This window comes from Barbus barbus (assembly GCF_936440315.1).
Source record: "Barbus barbus genome assembly, chromosome: 42".
Lineage (NCBI taxonomy): Eukaryota > Metazoa > Chordata > Actinopteri > Cypriniformes > Cyprinidae > Barbus > Barbus barbus.
In genome coordinates this window covers 9,933,096-9,959,024 of record NC_136720.1, presented here as the reverse complement: position 1 = coordinate 9,959,024, position 25,929 = coordinate 9,933,096, and the positions used below count along the sequence as shown (strand labels likewise).

Here is a 25,929-nt window from a genome sequence, read left to right as displayed (position 1 = left end):
TATTTTTTTTAGTGTGTTTCAACAGTAACTAAATATAATAATAAACATATTATTTAATATTGTAATAATACACTGTAATAGCATGTAACCTTTATTCGACAGTCAACATTATTGAACAAATAACAGGCTTTCTATGAAAAATGTTGCATTTGTTTGGGGTCTCCGAGACTCCATTGTTTATTTTATTTTATATATTATTTTATTTTATTTCAATATCTAAATATAATATTAAATATATGTTCATGCTCATTATTTAATATTACAATACATTTTATATTAATATTTTATAAATTATTTATTCAACAATTAACTTGCCTCAAATGCCCTCCATAAAAAGTGGGGTCTCTTTGGGGTATTTTATTTATTTTTCTGTACATTGTGCTTCAACAACATCTAGCTATAATTTTAAATATTTCATTGTAACAATTATAATATTTTCAAAAATCAAGAGAAATTACGAGAAGCTATATTTCAAAATAGTATTGTTATTTCTAGACATACAGCAATGATATTAAATAGAGAACAAATGGAGACTTCTACCTCAAGTCTCTTGAGACTAGTATTGCACTGCACCATGGGAATTTAAGTCGTTGTCTTTCTTTTCAGCACAAATACACCTCCTTTATATGCAAATTAGGCTTATTATAGATTGCACCTTGTTCTCAAAGTCTGCACAGTAAAATTTTCCTCTGGGAGGATTTTTCCCCTTAGGCCCAAACATACTTTTACACACGTACATGAACACAAAAGCTTCTAGTTACACAAGTTCGATTGAATGTGTCAGAGTGTTATTCATAACCCATCGCAGGTATGCACTGCATTCTCAGAATTACCACAAGGGGTGCTAGAGCTCCAATTAGTGCATATATATATATATATATATTGCGGTTTCAGGTCAACTGCTGTCTAAGATTCTGAGGCATTACCACATTAAGTAATGCAAGAACACATTCGCCCAAGCCTTCGCATCTGCATTATCATACTTTCATAAACTATTTTTCTATTTACACACAAACAAAAATGTTTTATCCCTAAATTTTGCTAATACACCAATAGCAAACTCCTTTTCTCTCATTTCCTCAGCTCTGTAGCTCCTGAGGTGTTTTGTTATTCTTGTGAATTTCACTGTGTTCTTCTGTACTTCATCTGCATATAAAGTCACACTAAAATTGCTGTGAACACACGCACTCAGATGCACATGACTGTTGGTGAACGCTGAGGTAATTCTGGGTGTGGTGCACAAGAGAGAAGTTGGGGGATTCAATCAACAATATTTGCCAAATTAAACCCATATGCGCATTAGAAGAACACATGATGCCCATTACATCATTGCATTCCTGGAAATAACAGATCTTGATAGTGACACATATATTAGTTACCTCCTTTTTGTAACACACACTTTGCAAGGAGCCATGTATGGGCTAATGAAGGGCCAATAGTTCACCCAAAAATTTAAATTCTGTCATCTCACCCTCAAGCTTTGAACCTCACCCTCAAACCTGTAAGAGTTTCCTTCAGCTGCTGGACACAAAAGTAGATATTTTGAAGAACGTTGGTAACCTAATAGTTGAGAGTAGCCATTGACTTCCATAGTATTTCCTGTGAAAGTCAATGGCAACGGTCAACTGTTTGGTTTCCAACATTCTTCCACATATCTTCTTTTTGTGTTCAAGAAATTCATTCAGATTTGGAACAATATGAGGGTATGTAAATGATGACATCATTTTCATTTCTGGGTCAAACATCCCTTTAACTTTTAGCAAGTTATTGACTTTTGAGAAACAAATGTCCTTTAAATTTAGTATTTTGTCATGTCATATTCATTAATTTTACTGTAACGTCCACTGCATTTTCCCAGGGTGACATATTTTTTCCTTTTCGCGAGTGCCCTTGAAAACTCGGAGGCTGTCTGTCAATCAGCCTTTTGCTGGCGGTAACACACAGTGCATCGCTGTAACGACAGAGAGGGCGGCGAACTCCGGCAGTGGCTTTGAGTTTCTGTGTGCCGCCCTGAGGAAGAAAGCTCCTCTCCAGATGAGACGTGACAATTTATTCTTAACAGAATTCCAGATGAAAAATAGGTGTAGCTATTTCAGGATCAGCAGTTTATCAAAAAACTCTCAGCCGCTCTCTCTCGCTCTTTCGATGTGTCGTCTCATAGCCGTGGGGCTGGGTTTAATGGCCCTCAGTCACAGATCTTTACCAACCTCAACTCTGCACCCTTGACTCTCTGAGAACACCTTTTTCTCTTTTATTACTCTTCCCTGTCATCTTGCTCTCCTCTCGTAATCAAAAATTCAGAAAAGGCTATGTTAAAATCGGCAAAGTCTGAGGTTACGCTTTCTTCTTTCCAAAAATCCCATCATCCTCTCCTGCTGCTGGACCCTGCTTAGGGATGTCAGACATAATAGGCCTCCAATCGTATATGAATGCTGTTTGAGCTTGGCATTAGTTCTGTTCTGAATCCTAGGGGGCTGCCATGCTGTCTATAGTGCCTACATAGGACACTACCTTCTAAGACAGCATACTAACAGACATGGAACTGCGCAAATTATTGATTTAGAAATGTCTACACAGGCAGTCCTACACAAAAAGAGAGTCTCAAGTCCTTGTTTATTACAATAGAGTTTGATGTTAGCTTGTTGCTAAGCTAAAAACAAAACTTTATTAAGCTTAAATCTTCGGTATGGAACAATATTTCTCTGAGATTGTCTGTCATCTTACAATAATTTTTCCACCGAGCTTATTGTAGTGCATTCTGGGTTTGGATTTTTCTATGAAAGGATTACACTTTTGGAAGGAGCTTTTAGAAGTTGGAAGTAAACCTAGGATGGTTTAAAATACTGTCTAGGTAGGCAGCTCACCAAGGTTTTATAACAGACCATGTTATGTTATTATATATGGAGGTTAAACATTATTGAGATCATACATGGACACAGCCATAAATGTATATAATGTATGTGAGTTGTGTCTGTCATGTATGCAATCTAGCGATCAAAAAGAAAAAAGAGGTTTATGTGTGTGAAACAGTAAAATCATCAGATTATTATAGCAGTCAACACACCACTAGCCAGAACTCAGTAGAAATACGTGAAAGAGAGAGAGAGAGAGAGTCCTACCTCTGTATAGTTCCAGTCAGATCACTTGCGTCCTGCCTGTGAGAGAAAGAGAAAAAATAATTCATTAGCTCAGTGAAAGTCACATACTTGCATTTATATTTATGCATTTGAGCTAAAACTTCCAAATGCTTCCAGGGCCAATTTCACTTACACACACAAGCAACAAAAAATAAAATAAAAAAAATAAAAGGTTAAAATAAAATAAAAATAGAATAGAATTTATAGGATTGTTCCTCTGTACAACATCAATATGATACAATGGCAATATTTATATTCCATCTATCTGCACATCTTTAATTTTGATCAAATATGCATGTGTGTGTATGTGCTTGTGCATCTCCTTCGTTTGTGATAATACAGCTGTAATCAGATGTGTGTATGTGTGTGTGTGTGTGTGTTTGTGTGATAGTACTCAAGTGTATGTGTTTATATCTGCAGGGAGCTCTCATGCATGGCTTTAGCTGCAGGTGCATTCAACGTCTGTAAGATAACATTCACTTCACTGCTGTCTGCATTACACACACAAACACACACACATTACACCCCCCTCTCTCCATCTTTCTCTCATCCATCCAATCATCCACACCCTCTCTCTTTCCCATCCCTCCATTCTCCTGTCATTTCAGAGCGTTCGGCTTTTGGGAAAACATGAGTGCTGAATGTACGAGGCGAGGGGTGCCTGTATTAATGTCTCTCACTCTCTCTCTCTCTGAGAAGCAGACGGACATATGGAGCGTCACAAGCCACTGAACCCAAGAGAAGTGGAGATGAAAAAATGGACAGAAAGAGAGAAAGGAGAAATGGTACATTGTGATTACCTCTTTCAGCCTCCTCTTGACATATTTCACCATAAAAACCCTCAAATTCATCCCAGCTGACAATTACAAATGACTAATACAGCACTTCATTAGCAACCGGTTCCTGTATCAATCATAATTTACACATTACCCTGATGGAGGCAAATGGTGTGGTATTAAAGTGTAATACTGTAGTATACAGATATATCCTTCATTTAATTTCCATTTATTTATTTGCAAAATATAGTGTCTTATTTTGCTTTCAATTTTGAGGTAAAATCTGAGGTTTAGCCATATATGTGTGTTTGTGGTAACATGCGTCCTCTTCTGTTTGTGGGACTAAATCAACTGAAATAAAAACCAGCAATCACTTAGTGCGACCTTTTCAATTGCCTTTACCGGGAAAAAAACCTGAAAAAAACATCCAGTACCATTTCAAAAACTGGCGTAAAAAGGCGGAGTGCTGTATTCAAAGAGCAAATCAATTGTGGCCAATTCACCACGGCTAATTTTGGCCCTCATTCAACATGGCACCCGAGCTCAGGTAATCACTCCCCGCTCTTGTTAGCACCAAACAACCCACACCAAATTGTTTTTCTTTTCTTTTTTTTGTTATTTTTTATTCTAATCCCTCCGTTCTCCAACTGCTGAGCTCCTGCTTTCCATGCGTATATGTGTGTGTATGAAGAAAGAGACCGTGCTTCCCACCGCATGTTAATAAATTGGTCCCCTGTGGACAATGGGGAGGAGGTGTGCGGTCATGATTCTGAAAGGTTCCGGTGAAACGGGCGCTGTTTGATAACAGCTGCCGTCAGCGCTGTCGAATAACAGGACGCCAGCTATGCACTTATTAGTGGTGAATTATTCCTTTATTCCAGCCCAAATGAGAGGGATGCAGAGGGATGGCATGTGCTGGCTCTGGTGATCAGAGCAAAGGTGGGCTGGAGGTTACTTTCCATTTCAAAGAGACGCAGCGAGAGGTCTGTCCGCGGTTTCTGCCATATATACCTTCGCATTGAGCCTCACTGGGATGAATTATGCAAGGCCTTAACCCAGATGTATTTGCACACACAAACATCTTTCTTTCTGTCTTCTATCGCCCCCTCAAACACACGAATACACATAAACTGTGGTGAGAAATTGAGGTTAAGAAATAGGGGTTAAGAAACCACAGATAATCTATTTGAAAGCTACCTTTACACTTTGAACTGACATTTCGTTATTTTATTTTTTGGGCCTTTTTATACTGCATCATAAAGTTACAGTATAGAGTAACAAGAAATGATTGGGGATAGATACAGTAAATAGGATCAGAACATGTTGCAGGCTGGACACGAACCTGCATTTCCCACCAGAGCACCAAGGCTGAATATATCAGAAGAATGTGTCATAAAATTGCAGACAGCACCAACAGATGTGGCTATTTAGAGCTACTTAAATTTAGTTAAGTTTAAGGAAATATTGCATTATTTAATACAATGTAAGTATATAAAAAAAGGCAACATAATGTTTTTGCTGCTTTGGCTCCGAAAAGACTACCTTAGAAAGCATAACAGTTCTTATAGCTAGAAACAAAATTATTCTCAATGTACAGCAGAAATGAGGAGGTCCAAGCAGAACTTCTGCTTAACCAAAAAAAGAAAAAAGAAATAAATAAAATAAACCTTACAATTTGGTATCTAGATTCTGAAATGTATGTCTGAAAACACCTTTAATATGGCGCTAGGTTCCAATAGAAAATTACCTTATTAAAAAAATGGAGGGTGGTAGATGGAAATGAAACATCTCCTCTCCCTCTCTATCTCTATCTCTATCTCTATCTCTATCTATCATTCTTTCTCACTAACTGTGCGGTTTCCATGTCCTCTCATCTGTAATCATTATCTCTTTTTCTCCAACAGCCCACCATCTGCGTGCCTGCGTCTCTTTTACTCATTCTGCGCTTTACTTCTCCGTCTATCTATCTGTCTCTCACACAAACACACTCATATCCACTCTCTTATCAAGGCCCTTGTGCAACAGAGTGTGTTAGCAGTATGTGTTTTGCTTGCTTGAGAAATTCATCATGTTTTTGAGTGATAATTTGCTAGTTTAGACAGGTGGAGTGTTTTAAAGTACTCCAGACTAGGCTACAGCTGACAGCAGTCACTAAACTTGTTTCTTTCCTTGAATAAGAGGGATTTTAAAATTATTATTATTATTTTTGTAACACTGTGTGATAAATATATGTTGTTTCCAGTGACGAGTAATTTGCCTGTACACGCTAATGTGACACAGCCAATAAGAATGTATTTAAGGTTTCATATATGTAGGGTTTTGTACCATTGATATTTTGATGTGCGCGGAGCTATAGCATAATGCAAGAAAAAAGACATTGCGAAGGACAAAATGTCCTGCAACCTGTTGCAAACTTATATTTATAAGTAACACCATGTCTAGGGTACATAGTGTACACCACGTCTAAACTAAACACGTCCAAGTGGAAGTTCCTAATCCATTTGAACTGTTTGTCGGAAGTAGCGCAAATGCATGGAGTATATCAGAAATACAATGGGGCATCAGTTTACTGTTGGAGTCTTGTCGTATTGAAACCATTGTAAACACTATAATTGATTAGAATGGTTTCTCACTGATTTTGTTGGGTCGCACCTCTCATGTCCAGTGTAAGTGATTGCTTGTCACTTTACTAGCTGGGACTCGAACTCGGGATGCCCGAGGCGGAATGGCACTACTACACTGTAAAAAAAACATTTGTGCACAAATGAAACACCACTGCAAGGTGTCCTATTATGGCTGGTAGAAAAAAAAAAGCAACAACACACACTTAAGTTGGCACTGATAACCTAGTGGGCAGCTGAATGACTACACTATAAAAAAAAAGACAAAAGTTGAGCCAACTTAAAATTAAGGCAACCAGCTTCAGCAGATTTTTGAGTTCTCTCAACTTATGTTTGTAGGAGATTCTCAACATTTTGTTGTATAAACTTAAAACAACAAGTTTATAATAGGACACCTTGCAGCCATAATAGGACACCTTGCAGTGGTGTTTCATTTGTGCACAAATCGGCATTTCTGAACAAACCTATATTGTTAAGAAATCTTGTTCACTCTCATTGACCTACTAATTTTTTCATTCACTGAAGACTGCAAAGACCATTTTAGAGCAGAGAGTGCAGGAGCATTTCGTTGGACCTTCTCAACAGATGTTTTCCCTTCAGTTTGAGACTCTGAATGTTAATTAAAAAACTGAAATGAATGACCAAACTGGGACAAATGCTCCCATTCCTGGTCCTGGAGAACCCCCTACACTGCATGTTTTTGATGTCTCTCTTATCTGACACACACATTTGAGGTCTTGGAACAATAATAATTTAATAATAATAATAATTAATTGCATTTATATAGCACTTTTCTAGGCACTCAAAGTGCTTTACATTATGAGGGGGATCTCCTCATCCACCACCAGTGAATCTTTATTAATGAGCTGATGAGTTGAATCAGGTGTGTTTGACATCTAAAATGTGCAGTGTTGGGGGTTATCCAGGACCAGGATTGGGAACCACTGAACTGGGACATCTCCTTTGTGAAGGGATCTCGTATTGGAACAAACTGAACAAATCTGGACATCTTGTTGGTGAATTGGAGACTGCTTAAACACTCTTATGGGGTCTTTAAAGTGTATGTTTTGTGGACAGTCGAGCCTCAGGTTGCTATGTCTGCCGAATTTAAGTTAGGTAGACCGAAGCTGATACTCTTTCTGGGTGACTGGCACTCAAGAGAGACTCATTTAACCTCTTGGGAGGAAGGAAGTCACTGACCCACGACTTCACCCTCATCTTTTCTGACAGGATTTAAACTCTGTCTCTTTCAATAAGTTCTCACAATATTTCATACTCAAAACACAAGGAGACATTGCATATATTCAAACGAGGCTGAGATCTTTTACCCTCTTTCTATCACTCCGGCTTCTGACATTAGCGACTCCTTGTTCAAATGAGTTCAGAAATGTTCAGAAATGCTTGCTGGAAATGACTGGAATGAGTCCAGTTTGGGTGGTGAAAATGGAAATTTACACACATTCTGATGATAACCGTAAAATAGACAAAAGAAATCTACAATATCATCAGCCACTCTGAAGGCTTTGGTTTAATATGATGACTGTTCCGTTGTTCCAATTATGAGGACATTTCAGACAGCACCGTCCATCACTTCCAAGAGACTAAACCCCTTTCCTTTTCCCCATGCCTCGCTCATTTTATTTGTTTGTCTGAGAGAGTGCGAGAAAAAAACGAGAAATGGGACAGACAACAAACTTGTTTAAGAAGTTCAATGCTAGGCTTCATTTGACAAGAATTGCTCAAAGGGTGAATTTACTGTTCTAAGCCTAGACCCTATCAATCTAACACACATCGGAGTTATACAGCGGGTTACATAACCTTAAGCAACAGATTAGACAACACCATTCATCAATCATCCGCACCCTCCCTTTCTCATAAGCTCCATTACCCACAAGCCCTCACAGATCTCAGTTTATGAGGCATTATGAGCTATTAAAGTCTGTTGCTAAAAATCCATAAACATAAAAACAGTATGTGTACTACTTATAAATGAAGACGTGTACACTTTATAAAGAACTGTAAGAGAAAGAACAAACACACACAGTGTGGCTATAGAACAGTCGTCTCAGCTGGTTTATGAGACTGGCATACATAAAGTCAAACGGTCCCAGGACACATGGCTAATGAGAAACTGGCTACAATATCAATTCATCTCTCCAGAGAGAGATACAGAGAGAGACAGACCCACACACCAACCTAATTATGATTATGACATTTAAATTAAAGGTACTTGCCCATGCCAAAGACGTTGTCACAATGCTAGGGTACTGCTATGCATTTGCTAAAGGTGTTCTGGGTGGTTTTTAAGCATGTTGCTATGTGGTTCCCTCCTAGAGTGTTCTGGGTGGTTGCCATGTCTATGGTATTTGGTTGCTAAAGAGTGTAGTTCTTTTTCTTGGGATCAGGAAAGGCCCACGGGCTAGGACTCAAACTCGGGATGCCGAAGCGCAACAGCGCTATATGTCGGCATGCTGCTCGGGAGGCTATTGGCGCCAACGTTGTCTGGTGTTCTGAGTAGGTTTTAGTGTGTTGCTATTTGGTTCAAAGAGTATTAGGCTGGCTGCTACAGTGTTTCAAGATAGTTGTTTGGCTGTTCTGGGGTGTGTCACCGAAAATAATTGTTAGCTAACTATTTTTGCAAGCTCCATTGAACTCTATTGGTAACAACAGAACTTGCAACCACAGTTGCCTTTGGGAAACACAACCGTTTGGTAGTTGTCCGAGTATTCTGAGTGGGATTTAGTTCATTAGTTGCTGGGGTGTTTCTAAGAGTTTGCTAGGCTGTTTTGTGTGTGATTTGTAGTGCTTTTAAGTGGTTTCTGGGGTTCTGAGTGGTTGCTAGAGAATTCCTAGGTGGTTACTGAGGTGTTCTATTTTAGCACATTGTTAAGCAGTTGCTGAAGTAATCTGGCTGCAGTAGTAGTACTGCTACGTGGTGCCTGGAGAGTCCTGATTGATTGCTAAAGCATTCAAAGGTAGTTCCCCAATGACAAGCTGTTGTTGCCCAAAGGCAGGGGTGTCCAAACTTGTTCCTGGAGTGCCACTGTCCTGCAAAGTTTAGCTCCAACCATCTCTAAAACACCTGCCTGGAAGCTTCTAGTATTCCTAGATAGACCATGATTAGCTGATTCAGGTGTGTTTAAATTAATTGTGATTGAAGCGAAACTCAGCAGGACAGTGGCACTCCAGGAACAAGTTTGGACACCCCTGCCCTATAGGTACAATTGTAGGGTGTTTAAGGTAATTGCTTTTTTGTGTGTACATTACTATGCAGCTGCTAGAGTGTTTCTAAGTGGTTGCTGGAGTGTTCTGACATAGTGTCTACATATGTCAAAGTGAGTATTAAAAAATATTTTGTCCTATTAGTGGAAGTAGCAAAACTACATGGAGCTGGGAATGGGGCATCAGTTTACTGTCAATTCAGCTGGTTGCTTGGGTGATTCTGATTGGTTTCTTGGTTGTTCAGGTAGTTGATCAGGTGTTTTGGATGATTAGGTGGTTGTTTACTAGATCAAATCAAAAGAGCCCACCTTAAAGTCTCTATGATATTCTGGTCCTATGTAAGTCTTTAGGAATTTTAGTTTCTTTCATTTGTCAAATTTAAATAGGATCGCTATGAAAATGATAGCACATCTCTCTAAAAGCTGCATGATTTGAGGCATCATTCATGCCTATAGCACAAATGCTGTGTCAAAGTTATGCAGGGCTAAGAGTTTGTTCAAGCAGTATTAAAGGGTTAGTCCAGTCCAGAAGGAAAATTTCCTTATAATTTACTCACCCCCATGTAGGGTTGGGAATCGAAAAACGATTCCAGAATCGGACACTTAAGGACAGGAATCGGATACTTGTAGTCAAATTAAAGCTTCGATTCCGCCTATCGATTCCTATGCGCTTTTTTTTTTTTTTCTTCATCTGTGAGGACCAGATCTAGCGATCTGCCAGGACCTTGCTCACTAATCTAAGCACTTCAAAGTTTGGCTACATTTGCGATCAGAAGCCAAAAGAGCTAAGTATAATATCTGTGATAGCTAAACATGTTGCAAGAGAGGTGTCACCACCAACATGACAAAGCACTATAATTTAATAGATTGTTAAAGATTGCGGACATGATTCAAACATCAATGTGATTCTATTCCTAAATTACAATGATTCATCTGTTTCTTTCCTCAACCTTTGACGTGTGCGATCAGAACGTTGTGATCACTTGGTTCGTCCATGCAGCGTACGATCACATCAGTGTGATTTGAACATTTAAATCTGTGTTCGCGCTGCCGCTGACCTGAAGAGAGCAGCTGTCATCTGTCATGAATGAAACAGATTCACAGTCTTTTCAACTACAGTATCATTATTTCTGTTACAAACATTCAAATCACAGAAGTACTCAAATAAAAGTTTATAGTTCAGATATAAACTCTGATGTGTACGGTAGCGATTAAAATAGAGTAAATCACCTTTTGAAAGTAATTTGACACTTCAAATGAAGATTTATCGATTACATTGTTACGCCAGTAGGTGGCGAAAAGGGGCTGATAAAATGTATTTGTCTGAGTCATACAAGAGATTCATTCAAGAACGCCGATTCATCCAGTAATGAAACAAGTACATCTTGAGTGAGTCATTGAATCATTCATTCATAAATTACATGTGATTTTGTTTAGTTGTAAACAACATGGGGATGTACACAACATGGTGTCGTGCACAGACGCAGCGGCTTCTCTCTCTCCCGACAGAACGGTGTTTTCGTGTTTTTTGTCTTGTAAGTCGCAATGTTTTTGTACATCTTCATCACGTCTACCTGTCTTTAAATGCGCATACAGTTGTGAGTTTCTGCTCTATGTCGGCAGAATCACATTTTTAGAGTTAAACTCAGCGCACGCCGAAGAGCTGCGGGACCTCGGTCTGCTCCGAAGACCTACTCCACCACTGACCCCCACTACTGCATCTCGCCTACAGTAGAGGCGCTACAAGCGGCGTGAGAGGAAGCAGAAGAGGGGTAAGTGCGGAGGTATCCGAGCTAGGCTAGCGGCCAACCCACACAAGCCAGCTATCCCCACCATCATACTGGCGAATGTACGCTCTTTGGACAATAAACTGGACTACATCCGATTACTTTGCTCTACTCAGAGGACTGTAAGAGACTGTTGTGTTTTTGTGTTTACGGAAACATGGCTTAACAACAGCGTAGCGGACTGCGCCATACAGCTCGACCAGCTAACATGCTATCGAGCTGACAGAGCTCTCGTCGAGGGAGGTAAGATCCGCGGTGGCGGGCTTTGTGTTTGCATCAATGATGCATGGTGCCGCGATGCTGTTGTGGTCTGCAAACACTGCTCACCCTTGGTGGAGTTTATGATTATTAAGTGCCGGCCGTTCTATCTACCGAGGGAATATACAGCTATACTGCTTGTTGCTGTATGAATCCCTCCCAGCTCCAACAACAACAACAGGAGTGAGGCGCTAAATGATCTGTACCAGCACACCAGTGAGCAGCAGACAGCCCACCCAGATGCTTTTCTCATCTTAGCTGGGGATTTCAACCATGCAGACTTAAAGATTAGATTAGATTAGATTAAACTTTATTGTCATTTATGCAGAGTACAAGTACAGAGCTAATGAAATGCATTAAAGAGTGTGTTCTCAAAAATACACTGACTTCCCAACAAGGGGAAAAAATACTCTGGACTTTGTTTACACCACCCAGAGAGGAGCTTACAAACCTCCCCCCCCCCCTCCCCCACCTCGGAACCTCAGACCACATCACTGTCATGCTAATGCCTGCATACAGACCGCTCGTTAAAGTCATCAAACCAATACACAAACACATACAAGTGTGGCCGGAAGGGTCGTCAGAGGCACTTCAAGACTGTTTTGACACCACTGACTGGAATATGTTTAAACAGGCTACCACACACAACAACACTACAGACCTCCAAGAGTACTCAGAGACTGTCACTGCCTACATCACCAAGTGCATTGATGATGTAACGGTCACAAAGTCTATCACTGTCAGGGCCAACCAGAAGACCATTACGGACTACAAGCCCCCACCACAGACCTGTGACAGCACCATCCCCCTGCTGAACGAGCTGAATGCCTTCTTTGCTCGCTTTGAGGCATAAAACAGCACCATTGCACAGAGGACTCCACCTCCTCCCAGCGACCAGGTGATGACGCTGTCCCCGGACAGTGTGAGAAGATCCCTCAGCAGGATCAATGCACGCAAAGCTCCGGGTCCTGACAACATTCCTGGGCGTGTACTGAGAGACTGTGCAGTGGAACTCACTGATGTCTTCACAGACATTTTCAACATCTCGCTAAATCAGGCCGTTGTCCCCACATGCTTCAAAGCTACCACCATCATTCCAGTCCCGAAGAAGTCATCTCCATCCTGCTTCAATGACTACCGTCCAATAGCACTCACTCCTATTCTCATGAAGTGCTTCAAACGGCTAGTCATGCACCACATCAAGTCTCATTAAGTTTGCGGATGACACGACTGTGGTGGGTCTCATTAGCAACAGAGATGAGGCAAACTACAGGAGCGAGGTGAGCCGCCTGTCCGGGTGGTGCAGTGACAACAATCTCTCTCTGAATGTGGAGAAGACGAAGGAGATTGTTGTTGACTTCAGGAAAGTACACACTCAGCATGCTCCTCTGACCATCAACGGTGCGACTGTGGAGAGAGTGAGCAGCACCAAGTTCCTGGGTGTGCTCATCACAGAGGACCTCTCTGGACTAACAACACTGTAGCACTGGCCAAGAAAGCACAGCAGCGTCTCTACGCATCCTGCCGCAAGTCACTACAACGCATAGTGAGAGCAGCTGAGAAGATTGTTGGTGTCTCTCTCCCCTCCCTCCCTGTTGGTGTCTCTCTCCTGCTCTCCCTCCAGGACATTTACAGCACCCGTCTCACCCGCAAAGCCCTCTGCATTGCAGGTGATCCCACCCAACACACAGCTTCTTCAGTCTGCTGCCATCAGTGAGGAGACTGCGGAGTCTCCAGGCGTGGACCAGCAGACTGAAGGACAGCGTCATACATCAGCTGACCCCCCCCCCCCCCCCCCCCCCCCCCCCCCCATATAGTGGACTTCAATGGGGACCGATGGGTTGAAGGTCCAAATTGCAGTTTCAATGCAGCTTCAAAGGGCTACACAATCCCAGCCGAGGAGTAAGGGTCTTATCTAGCAAAACGATCAGTCATTTTATAAAAAAATAAAAATGCATATACTTTTTAACCACAAATGCTCATCTTGCACTAGCTCTGCAAAGCGTGTCCACGACTTCACGCATTACGAAGTCACGTTGGTATGTAGACCGTTGGTCCCCTTTGAAGTCCACTATATGGAGAAAAATCCTGGAAAGTTTTCCACAAAAATATTAGGCTAATTTAATTTCGACTGAAGAAAGAAAGACATGAACATCTTGGATGATTAAACGCATGCGATTAATTGCACAGCCCTACATGGGGGTGAGTAAATTATCAGGAAATTTTCATTCTGGAGTGAACTACATACTGCATTCTTACATTCAAAGCAGCTAGACACAACACAGTGCAATGGAAAAGAATGCAGGGGTCTCGAGATGAAAGTTGACAGGGCATCTTAAAACCACAGTAGTCATGGTGCAAGACACAGTGTAGCACGTTGCAATGTTCTGAGACATCCGTCTGGCACATGTTTGCCCAGATCAACAATTAAAAAATAGCACAGAAGGACCACAAGAACCCATCCTGTGTGAAAGGCCCCTAACAGCGCATTGGATGCTAGGAAATGGGTTCGCCATACAGTGCAGGACTGTGTGTGTGTCTGAATGTGTTGCTTGGTAGACAGATGTGCCCCAGCAGCTGTTCTAGATGCTCTGGCACACACACACACACACACACACACGGCAGTGTATCACCTGATGGCAGAGAGCTGGTATGCCGCCAAACATTGCTTAAGCCAAAAAGAGTCTGCCAAATAATGACCCGGCAGAATAACATACCAATTCTTATGCTGCCGTGGAAAAACACGCAAAACATATGTACGCACACACCATATGTGATACATTTTGTTTTGACCTCTTTGTTCTGACTATCAATGACAGTGAGTTGAGCAGCCTCGAGCGTCTGCTCTAGATGAAGTGTGTGTGTGTGTAGTTATAAAGAAGCTGAGCCTTTGGGAGCTGCTGTTAGCGTCGCACAGTTTGAATACTGCATTAACTGTCCTAGTTCTTCTCTAAAGTATGCACTAGTCTTCAACAGAGAAATGCTAATATTTAATACTTAATAACTCGCTAAATCTGATTACTCGAAGCTCGCTCTTTCAAAGCTCAAGAGATTTCATGGGAGCCCACAGTTATGTTAAGTATAAAAGTATCTCATAAAATTCCTAAGGAGCAGTGATGCTATAGGTAAACTAGTAAAAATAGTAGTTTTTGTTAAATTAAATAAAGCTGATGTAAAATGAATGAAATGGATGTACTGAAATTAACATATATATATATATATATATTAATTTCAGTACATCCATATATATATTAAATGAGAACTTTATTATTATTATTTTATTTATTTAATTTTTTTTACAATTTGTACAATTTAGCACATAAAAACATACAGTAACATTTTCTGTTTGTAAAATAAATTTCAGTTTGTTACATTAAAGGTCAAACCAAAATCCAGTGAAAGCTAATTTGTAGGCTGGATTTAAGGATTTAACATCTTAGCACAGAACGTACATGGGGCCTAAACTACAGGCTCAATGTGGGACCCTGGTTCTAGACATGTGTGAGATTACTGAGGTCTTCTTCTCCAATAAACATCTGAAGCAAAATATCCATTTGCAATCATTGCTGCCTAGGAGAATCATATGAGCTATTAAAGACATCTAATTTGAGATTTATCTTTTCTATAGGTGTAAGCGTGCAAGAAGTGTAAGAGAAAGATTCATCCGCAGTTGAACTAAAGCACTTGAGCAATAAGAGTTTGTTGAAATGGAACAGGACACACATATACACACTCCACAGCTGTGAGGTGTAACAGGAGAGCTGTGGAACGATAGGAGAGGAGATCCACAGACATGCCAAGATTTCATTAACTGCCACAGCGGCCTGTATTCAGTCATGTTGGTGTTGTAAAGCCCTTCACCTCTAAATGCAACAAGTTTAACAAACTGCTCTCAAACCTTATTAACACACCACATGGACGATAGGACATGTTTAGTGGCTCAAACTTTATAAATTGTGATTTAGTGGTCTGACAGACTTGGTTTACTACCTAATTGTCATTATTAACCAATCATATCATGTTTGCATCTGATCAATTTAAATACTTTATGTCCTGCTGAATATTCTCTTTCATTTTTGATGCAAGCAGTATTTCACGGGAAATACACACTCAGGCTACACTTAAAGAGACAAATAGTTGTTGAAAAGGAAAGTTGAAAAAAAGAAAAGAACTCACCCTCATGCCATAAAGTCATACAGGTTGGAACAACATTAGTGTGATACAATACATTTTCCCGTAATGTCACTGTAATGCTGTTTACATCACCAAAACCTCTCTGGTAGCAGCTTAACATCGAGGATACTGAATATAATAATTATAAAAGCAATATCCAAAATTCTAAAAGCATCATCCCTAACACACATTCATAATCATACACTAACACAAGTGCAAACACATTCACCCAGTTTGACTGATATGTCATGTAATTGAAGAAAATGACTTGTGGATATAATTAGAAACAATCAAGCCCTTGTGGTTCCCACTTCACCAGAGTCAAACTATTGCACTTCTGTCCTTCTACACACGTCACCTCCTTTACTAATTTAGTGTAATTTTCACTCATTTCCTCCAGTTAATACTCATTTCTAACCTCTTTCCCCCCTACTACCACCAAAAAAAAAAATTAAATAAAAAAACAGAACGTGGATGGAAATGTTGTGATTATGTTATTAGGATGTTTCTGAGGGTTATATATACAGCTCAAAGGTTCATTACCCATAAACAGTTTCTATGCTTTTATTGACCTGACTTCTATATGCAGTGTTTCTCTTAGATGTGAAAATTGAAAAGAAAAACATTTAAACAATATAGTTTGGTAATGCAGATCTCACCGGTTTATGGGGTGAGACAAGGCTGCCTTGGTAACGGTTTTGTCATCTCTCACCGGATGAGAACGTAAATGAGCATGATTGTGAATGTCACAGGTGTCCCACTGGGGTGAAATGTCAGCATTAATCCCATTTAATAAACTCATGCCATGCTTTAATCTCACATTACCACTTAATCTGGCCCTCATATTGACTGCGTAATCCCGGCCCACTCCGTCGGGGACTGGGGCGATGAGCCGTGCGGTCGTTCTGCGAGGCATCATTATGGCAAGAATGGAAGATAACGGGCTTGTAAAGAGATGTCAATGAGGTTGGCGGCAAATTGATATGATCATAACCGCTCGAGATCCGGGTCGGCATGCCATCAATCATGATGATGAAAAGCCGGCTAACGCCACAAACGGGCTAGTGTATTATCAGCATGAGCGGAAGGACTGCTCTATCACACACACTCATCACACACTGATTTAAGCGCACACACAGTATCTCTATTCCAAAGATAGACAGCATTTTGAGGCATTGTAGACATATTACTGATGCAGAAGTTTGCCATGAAAGTTTGTCACAGGCCTTAGAGTTTGCCACAAGTTCAATTAGACATCACTTTTAAATTTACATTTTCAAACTTTTATACAAATGTCTTTAGTAAAAACACAAATAAATAGGTGTGCTATATCCCAAGCGCTGTAAAAATGTATTAAATGTAGTATTTTAGACATTATGTATGTGAGCTTGTTACTGAGAACTGTGTTGTTAGCTTAGCAACATGCTAAGCTAAAAACTGTTGTAAATGTTTCAAATCTGACACTCAAGTGTGCTGTAACAAAAAATTAACATTATTTTTGACATTATTTGTGTGTGTTTTTTTACTAATGAGTACTATGTTGTAAGCTTAGCAACATGCTAACACCAAACTTGTATTATGATGTTCCATTTAGATTAGCATGCTAACTTAGAAGGTAACTACATTACATGTAGACAGCAGATACTGAAGCAGCTCTCTAGGGTTTGCAACAGAGCTAGTGATTCTGGCTTGAATCTGCTAGCATATGGAACCAACCTCATCTGTTAGTAGTGCACTATGCCAACTTTTCCACTTACGAAATAGCAAAATATAAATAAATTATGAAATAACCCTATTTATTACCAACCCATCTTCCTGTACTGCCAATTAAAACACAGAGAGAGCTAGACTTTCATATATGTGTGTTTGTGTGTGTGGTTATGTTTGGCAAACTACCTGCACAATTTTAATGGTGTTTTAATGAGGATGGGATTGACAACGGATTGCGTTTTAAGAAAAGAAAAGCTGCAGAAAAAGGCACTGACTGACTTCCCCAGCGAGAAGAAGGAAAAACCGCTGGCGACAGGACAAAACACACTTTTAATCCCGCGAGAGCCGCGAACAAATCAATATCAATTAAGGTGGAGGAGCAGACAAAATGGACATCTTGCTTTGTTTTAACTAATGAAGTCTGCCGAGAATCCACCAACTGAGGCCCATAGCAACCAGGAAAACATATATACACACACACTCAGACTTCAGCGCAATAACCCAAGTAAACATTCAGGATTGTGATAAATAGTCCACATAGAGCGGCCCAAAATGGGACACCATTGCAATAGAAAACAAACTTTCATGTGTCACACACACAACACACGCTCCCTGCAGGAGGGCTGAGCATATATATCATTAATGATGATTTTGATGTAAATCTGTAATAAAGTTATGCTGCTGACACACGCACAGCACGGAGTCGTACACATCCATCAGTGCTGCTGGGTGATATCTCCTCATCTACATACTATGCAGGCTGAATGACAAACGAGAAGAAGATGATGAGAGAAAGTAGGTGAAATAAGTACGAATAACAAGGAGAAATCGGCAAGCATAAAACTGGCTCCATACAAAACATTACACGGCTCTTCCATACACACAAACACACTCAAAGTCTTTATGAGAACCAGACGCATGTTTTCGGCTTCACGTCAACGAGTCGTTACGATAGGTGGATGGGCGGTTAACACAAGGATGTAATTGCATTATTGTCAACCGGCATGTAACATAATGACATCCAGACTTTTTTTTTCTCTTTTACAGCTGCATGAAAAATAAAAATCTGTATTAGTAGAGCGTTCTCTCTAAATATTACTTATTTTTTTCCTTTAGAGTTCGAGGGGAAAAATATGACCCAGATATGTTTTTTGTGAGATTCACATTTGCACATATTGGTACTCATACGCTATGCACTAGACCACATTTACGACATAATTACATGCGTGTGTGTGCGTTTATATATCTGTGTATTATATATTAAATATATATATATATATATATATATATATATATATAATCCCGCTCGGAGCTGGGCGAGTCGGACCGTGACACACATATATATATATATATATATATATATATATATATATATATATATATATATATATATATATACATTATTTACACACACACACACACACACACACATACACACACACACACACACTTACATGTATATTTATGTACATTTGGAAGACTGAACTGACTTAAAGTGCAATCAATATATGCTTTTCATCAGTATGTGTGGGAATGGGATTTGAACCCATAACCTTGGTAGCGCAAATTAGGGTTGCCAACACAGAAACCATGTTGGCACACATGCACTACCCACAAGGTCACATCTGAAACATTTTGAAGACCAAAGTGACTTATAGTGCATTCAAGATTAATTTGAATATCTGTTCCCTGAGATTTGAACCTTGGTGTCACTAATACAGGGTTTTTCTTTCTGTTTTCTGTGCATGTGAATCTAGCGAACTAGAGCATAATGTAAATGAAACAAACACCTCTCCTTACCCTCACACACACACACACATGTTGTTTTTTGTGGTTTATGGGGACTCTCCATAGGCGTAATGGTTTTTATACTGAACAAACTGTGTGTGCTATTGCCCTACACCAACCCTACACCTAAACTTAGCCCTCACAGGAAACTTTGTGCATTTTTAGATTTTCAAAAAAACACCATTTAGTATGTTTTTTAAGCCTTTTGAATTACGGGGACATAGGCAAGTGTCCTCATAAACCACCTTCATATTGTAATACCTCTGTCATACCCATGTCATTATACAAATTTGTGTCCTCATAAACCACATAAACATGCACACACACACACACACACACACACACACACACACAAATGTGACCCTGGACCACAAAACCAGTCATGAGTGTCAATTTTTCGAAATTGAGATTTATGCATCTTCTGAAAGCTGAATGATTGAGCTTTCCATTGATGTATGGTTTGTTAGGACTGGACAATATTTGGCCGAGATACAACTATATGAATATCTGGAATCTGAGGGTGCAAAAAAATCTAAATATTGAGAAAATCGCCATTAAAGTTGTCCAAATTAAGTTCTTAACAATGCATATTACTAATAAAAAATTAAGTTTCGATATATTTATAGTAGGAAATTTACAAAATATATTCATCGAACATGATCTTTACTTAATGTCCTAAATCAATGATTTTGACCCATACAATGTATTTTTGGCTATTGCCACAAATATAACCCAGCGATTTAAGACTGGTTTTGTGGTCCAGGGTCACAAATACACTTTGTTACACATGCACATGTTCTGAACAGAACTATGGCAGGTATAACGGAAGATATCTGCCCTCTTCAGATGGAGATGCCTTTAGATAAGCACACTCACACACGTACACACACATAACGGAATGCTCACCCTTGGGAAAGTTTACATCACGGTTCAATGGATTTTGGCACAACAACTCTAGACATCACTGACAATGTGTGTAGCTGCGTCTTATCACAGCTTATCTCGGGTCTACAGCCAACACTCACTTCCCTTTACCACTGCTGACACTTCTTTAACACTCACGTTGATCGGGGGTCAGATTTTCTACATCAGCGGTGATCTGTATTGTAAAGTATTCATGAGAAAACTGATCCAAACACCACGGTTCACCCCACAGGCAAAGAGGAACCTCAGTACAGATGCTGTATCTGTAAATATAAAGTGTCCTTACTCCTATAGTGGTAAATCTAGACTAGGCAAATCATTTAGAATTAAACCTGAAAATTGCCTTACTTAATTGTTTACTTAAATATAACACAGACGACAGCTACATCTGTCAACTAATGTTTCAATTTAGATGTAAAATCTTATTGAACATCTATTTAATTATCTTTTTCTTTTCTAACTTAATAATGAAAACGCAATGTGACAGTATTTAATTTCTATACAATTTGCAAACTAATAAATTATATTAAGCTGCCTTAAATACTATGTACTTACATCAAAAATAAGTACAATGAACTTGTTCATATTGTGTTGCAAAACACTTCTGCTGCAATTGAGGTGGGATACGGGTAAAGTTAGGGTCAGGTTCGGTGTTATGGCTAGGTTTAAGGGTGGAATAAGACAAATGTAATTACAGAAATTAATGACATATCTAATTGCATGCAGGCATGTTTTAAATTATAAGTACAGTGTAAAAACATGTGTGTACAATAAATAAATACATGTAACTATTCATTAAATTACTATGTATTCATATTGCTATTTTGTGTAGTGCATAACATTCTCCTTTATCGTTCTATTCCAATATCTTCATAAAATACACCTTTTTCAAACTCACACAATGAAAAAAGGATTGTAACTATTATTATATTATTTTCTCCTATACCCCTAAAACATTGTTTTAAATAACAAGGCTCATGTAATACAGAGCAGAGATTGCTGTACTACCTAGCAAGCACCCAATCTTAGTAAACGACAGGAACAGGTGCTGCCGTCATGCCTTCCTGCACACTTTTTAATTAAGCAAAATGATCGTGAAATACAAATAAATTAGAATGTACAGTTGTGGTTTATTCATGTACTTGGGTTTTGAACTGCTCGTTTTCAATTTGAGTGGGATGTGTATTGGACCGTAGACTTTGGTAAAGAAGCTTAGGGTTAAAACAAAACACAGCGCAAAATAAAGCAAGTGACATTGCATTTAAGCCATTAGAAGAGCAAATCTATAAGCTCTGAAAGTTCAGTTTTGACTACGTGCCTATTAAGTTTGTCTTAAAGCGGACCTATAATGCCAGAACTTAACATTCGAACTGAAGAGTTTTTAATAGCTTGGAAAAATGTCAACATACTCCAGCAAATTGACTAAACAATGTGAGCGAGACTCATTTCTATGGTTTTGCTAAGCAGCTGGGAGGTCTTAAGGAAGTGTTTGTGTGTCTCTGTGTGTGTACTGTTGTGGATATGTGTGTGTGTGTGTGTGTTTTTTAGAGTGATGTAGTAATAACTCCCAGTGGGAGCAGATTTCTGTCTGGTCGTTGTGGTGACAGCATCAGGTGAGAAAGTGGTGATGGCTGTCCTCTCCTACACTGGACAGTAATTGGCCATCCATATCGAGCTTTGTCTCAAACACACACACACACACACACACACACAGACGTCATATCCTATTAGCATTGCTACACGCAATTGCCATCACCCTGTTCCCCCAAGATCCAAAATGCCAGTGACGACACGTGTGAATGTGTGCCTGCTACACTGTTGGTACCTCGCACTGACACACAACATACACATGGTAAACATCATCATCTGAAAAACAGGTGGGGATTGGAGATGACAGGCAGATGATGGAGTGAAAGAGGGTCGGCGGAAAACTAAACATGAGTTTACACATTGGTTTACCCTTCTACTCAGTGAGATCTCTGTGAAATATCAGGATTTACCGCTACAGGATTTGTATTCCACCAGTAGCACAGAACAGAACTGCAAAAATAAACAGGTTTGTAACATACACTTCTTCTGTCGTTGTTCAAACAATTCCTAGAAAAAGATATTCATTAGCACTCCCATACATCTCAAAGGTTGTTACTCAGCTAGGGCTTTATACATGCTACAAAACACCTGAATGGATATTTCCAGTAATCCAAAAAACTTGACTAGGTTCAGGTGTAGTTAATTAGGGTTAAAGCGGAACTCTGTGGGACAGTAGCTGCGTTTCCATTACAGATTTTATAAATGTCTATAAAAATATTGCAAAATGATGGCATTTCCATTAACTGATGTCATGTGGCATAAATGTAATTATTGTTCAAGTCATGGCAACAGATTTTGGTAGGGTTATGTGTCGAAGGAGGTGTAGGCATGTATCTTTACAGAAGTAGCAAGGAGAGTCACTTCTGGGATGCTTCTGAAAAAGCTGGTATAAACACAAGCATTGACTATAGAGAGCCTGTGTCAAGAGCCGTAATGCACCACAGACGTATGCAGTGTACATTTTCTAAGCATTAATGGCAAGGAAAGCCAATTATACCTCAGAGCAGCCATGTTTGAAGTGTTTCTTGGAGGTTATAGCACATTGAAGAATGATCATATGACTACGTACTCCATGTGACCTATAAATGCAAATAGAAAAAAAAAATATTCCTTTTTTGAACTGCATGAAAAAAATACCTCATGCTAGTGTAAAAAAAATTGCGATAAATGTGTGTTTTTGCAAAATTGACATGTGTCCATTAGTTGTATTTTCAATTGACAATAATTTCAATTTGCCCAATATAAAGAAAATGGAAACGCAGCTAGTGGACCTCCAGGAGCAGGATTGTGCATGGTTGCCCTAGCTACATTATTTACTAACCTTAAAACCACTTTGGTTGTAGATATGTAGGACTGAAGGTCATTGCACACTGAGTCCGAAATTTTCGCATGCGTTTTTCCATTTTTTCATATTCCCCATGTTTTCCTATCAAAATGCATGCTATGGATGCGAAAACGCAGAAAATCGAACCTAGTTTCGTAGGCAGTGTGCAAATGTGATTGACACCACGTGAGGTTGTATTTATTTTTTAACGTGCGAAACTTTCGGACTCAGTGTGCAATGACCCTAAGACTAAAAAAGACATCCAGAACAAGCTATACCTGGTTAAATCACAGTCACATTTCAGGAATGCACTAGGTTTCTATGTGTAAACGTGTGCATAACAAAAATGTTTGTTTGCTCTTCAGGTTTTTTTTTTTTAGAGCTTTAAAAAGGCAAGAGCTAAGAGTCATTTGGGCCACTTTTATAGTGCTGAATGGGGCTTGACAGCCACTGTTTGCGGTCCACTTTTGTGGAATGGAAACAAGCACCTTGGACTTTCTGCAAAAAAATATCTCTTTTTTGTTTACAGAAAAAAAAAAGGCTTGGGAACCGTACATTAGGGCGAGTACATGACAGAATTTTCCAAATTATTCCTTTGAGGCAGTTAGCCGGTAGGGGAAACAGAAGAGGATATCCAGAAGAATGCAGAACATCAGAGAGAAAGTTAACGAAAGCTAGGCAGCTAGAAAACTGGAAACACGTCGTTGGGCTGAACAAAATCAGGGCAAGAGCGCGAGGAGGGAGTGGAAAAGAATTCAATATATTTTTAATCTCGCGGATGTAATGTGATTGCACAGCTGCCGTAGGCTGCAGATTTCATAAGGCAGATCACATTTCAGACAGATGGGGTTGGGGTGCTTGCGTTCAGGCCGATCTGCATGGCTCTGGGAGAAGTTAATGAAGGAGACAGAAACACAATGCCCTGTAATGACTTTAATGCCTTCACCCAGGGATTCCTTCGCTGGCCCTTGGGGGCCTAGAAGGACCAAATCATGTTAGTGTAAAGCGTTGATTGCTCTTTTTTCTTGTCAGGGTGAGTTTGAAGACCAAAGGATAAAGAAAGAGTGTTAAATATTCATCAGGTTTCATTATTTTATTGGATTTTGTTGTGTGGCTTTGCACATGTTTTCTTTGGGTTCGTTTAAGCTTTTCTTTTGTCCACCTGACCTAATGCCCTGCTCCTCTTCCTGGCGTGTTGTTTTTGCTTTTCTCTTCTGCACTGAGATAATTAAAAAATTGCTGCTAGAAATGCCAGATTATGACGTTTTACCAGCTAGTACTCCAGTTGGTGATCCATCCATCTTGAACCTAAACCATTTAAAACCATCTACTAATATTAAAATACATGTGCATATCGTGAGCAATTCGTTGGTTCAGTCAAAATGTAGCCTATTAAGTTGTTCTTCCTCTAAAACATATTTTCTGCTGATGACACTTGGATGATATGGCCTATTGGATAATGTTAACCAATAAGCAGGTACCTGTTTAACCATTGATAAACTCAATAAAGCTCATATTCAAATTTGGCTTACTTTTTTAATGATCCAATCAAATTCCATACCTTATTGATTATTATGAGTCACGTGAAAATATACCATATTATGATAAAATAGCTTGCAAACTGTGATTCACATTGACTTTCAGCTGGCTTAAGCTGGATTTTCCAGTTGGGAAACCTGCACTTGCATATTCTCATGAATCAGCAAAAAGACAGACCACGTCCAAAACACATCAGTTTTCATTCCAATTATAATAAATCTCATAATACTCAACTGAACTGCCAAGAAAACAAATTCAGTGTTGTCAACAGAACGTAACAACTGGTTTCTGCCCATGTATGAAGTTGACTGGATCAGTTCTAAATCAAGTTAGCAGACTAAGCTCTTGGGATAGGGACCGGAAACGATGGCGTTACCCCTAACAGTGTGTTGTCATGGAAATGACAGTGTTGAGGGACAGGGGAATAAAGATCTGATTATTCTCCCAGAGCTTTGTTCTCAGTTGAGAGGAACATATGTGTGTTTGAGTGTGCAGATGTAGGCGAGTGTATTTAGCTTACTCTGGTAAGAAATATGCAAGTTATACAGTATCTTTTAATTCACATGAAATAATATATGAAACACAGCTCATTTTGTAAGGAATGACTATGCTTTTGTTTCTTATTGTAGTGTTTCTTCCATTAACATACACATTTAACAGTGTATCTCCAATACCACATTTATTTGAGAACTACAGTGATGGTAATTCCAAAGTATTATACTTAGTAACTTAACGAATACAAACTGTCTTGTTGAGTGAGTTACATGTGTTCAGTCTACCATGTTAAGTGAACATTTTGCTTCAGACTCTCATATACACACAACAAAGGCTGTAATGCTGTAATGATTTTAGTAATGGCGTTAATAAGTCGGCCAGAGTGACGACACTTAGCTCTGGGCATGAGTGGCCCAGTGTTTTTGTTATTACTATGACAACAAAATGAGGAAATCTGGGAAAAAGAGGTCCCCACTCTCATGTTACAGACATGGAGACACAAACATCCCCTCACACACACATCTTGAACACATCTACAGTACTGCTCTTGTGGTCACATGCCTCTGTCAAGATCAGGTGACCGCCG

General features: G+C 39.4%; 1 protein-coding gene across 9 annotated transcripts in view; it reads right to left on the bottom strand.

Moving 5' to 3' along the window:
• The window catches only part of LOC306861751 (CUGBP Elav-like family member 2), a 154,332-nt gene that overhangs the window by 111,948 nt on the left and 16,455 nt on the right, over nt 1–25,929 (bottom strand). For all 9 annotated transcript variants that reach the window (XM_079404201.1, XM_079404209.1, XM_079404206.1 and 6 more), the window contains exon 2: nt 3,120–3,155. In XM_079404201.1, the coding sequence (XP_079260327.1) occupies nt 3,120–3,155 (36 nt within the window). The remainder of the gene's footprint in view (nt 1–3,119; nt 3,156–25,929) is intronic.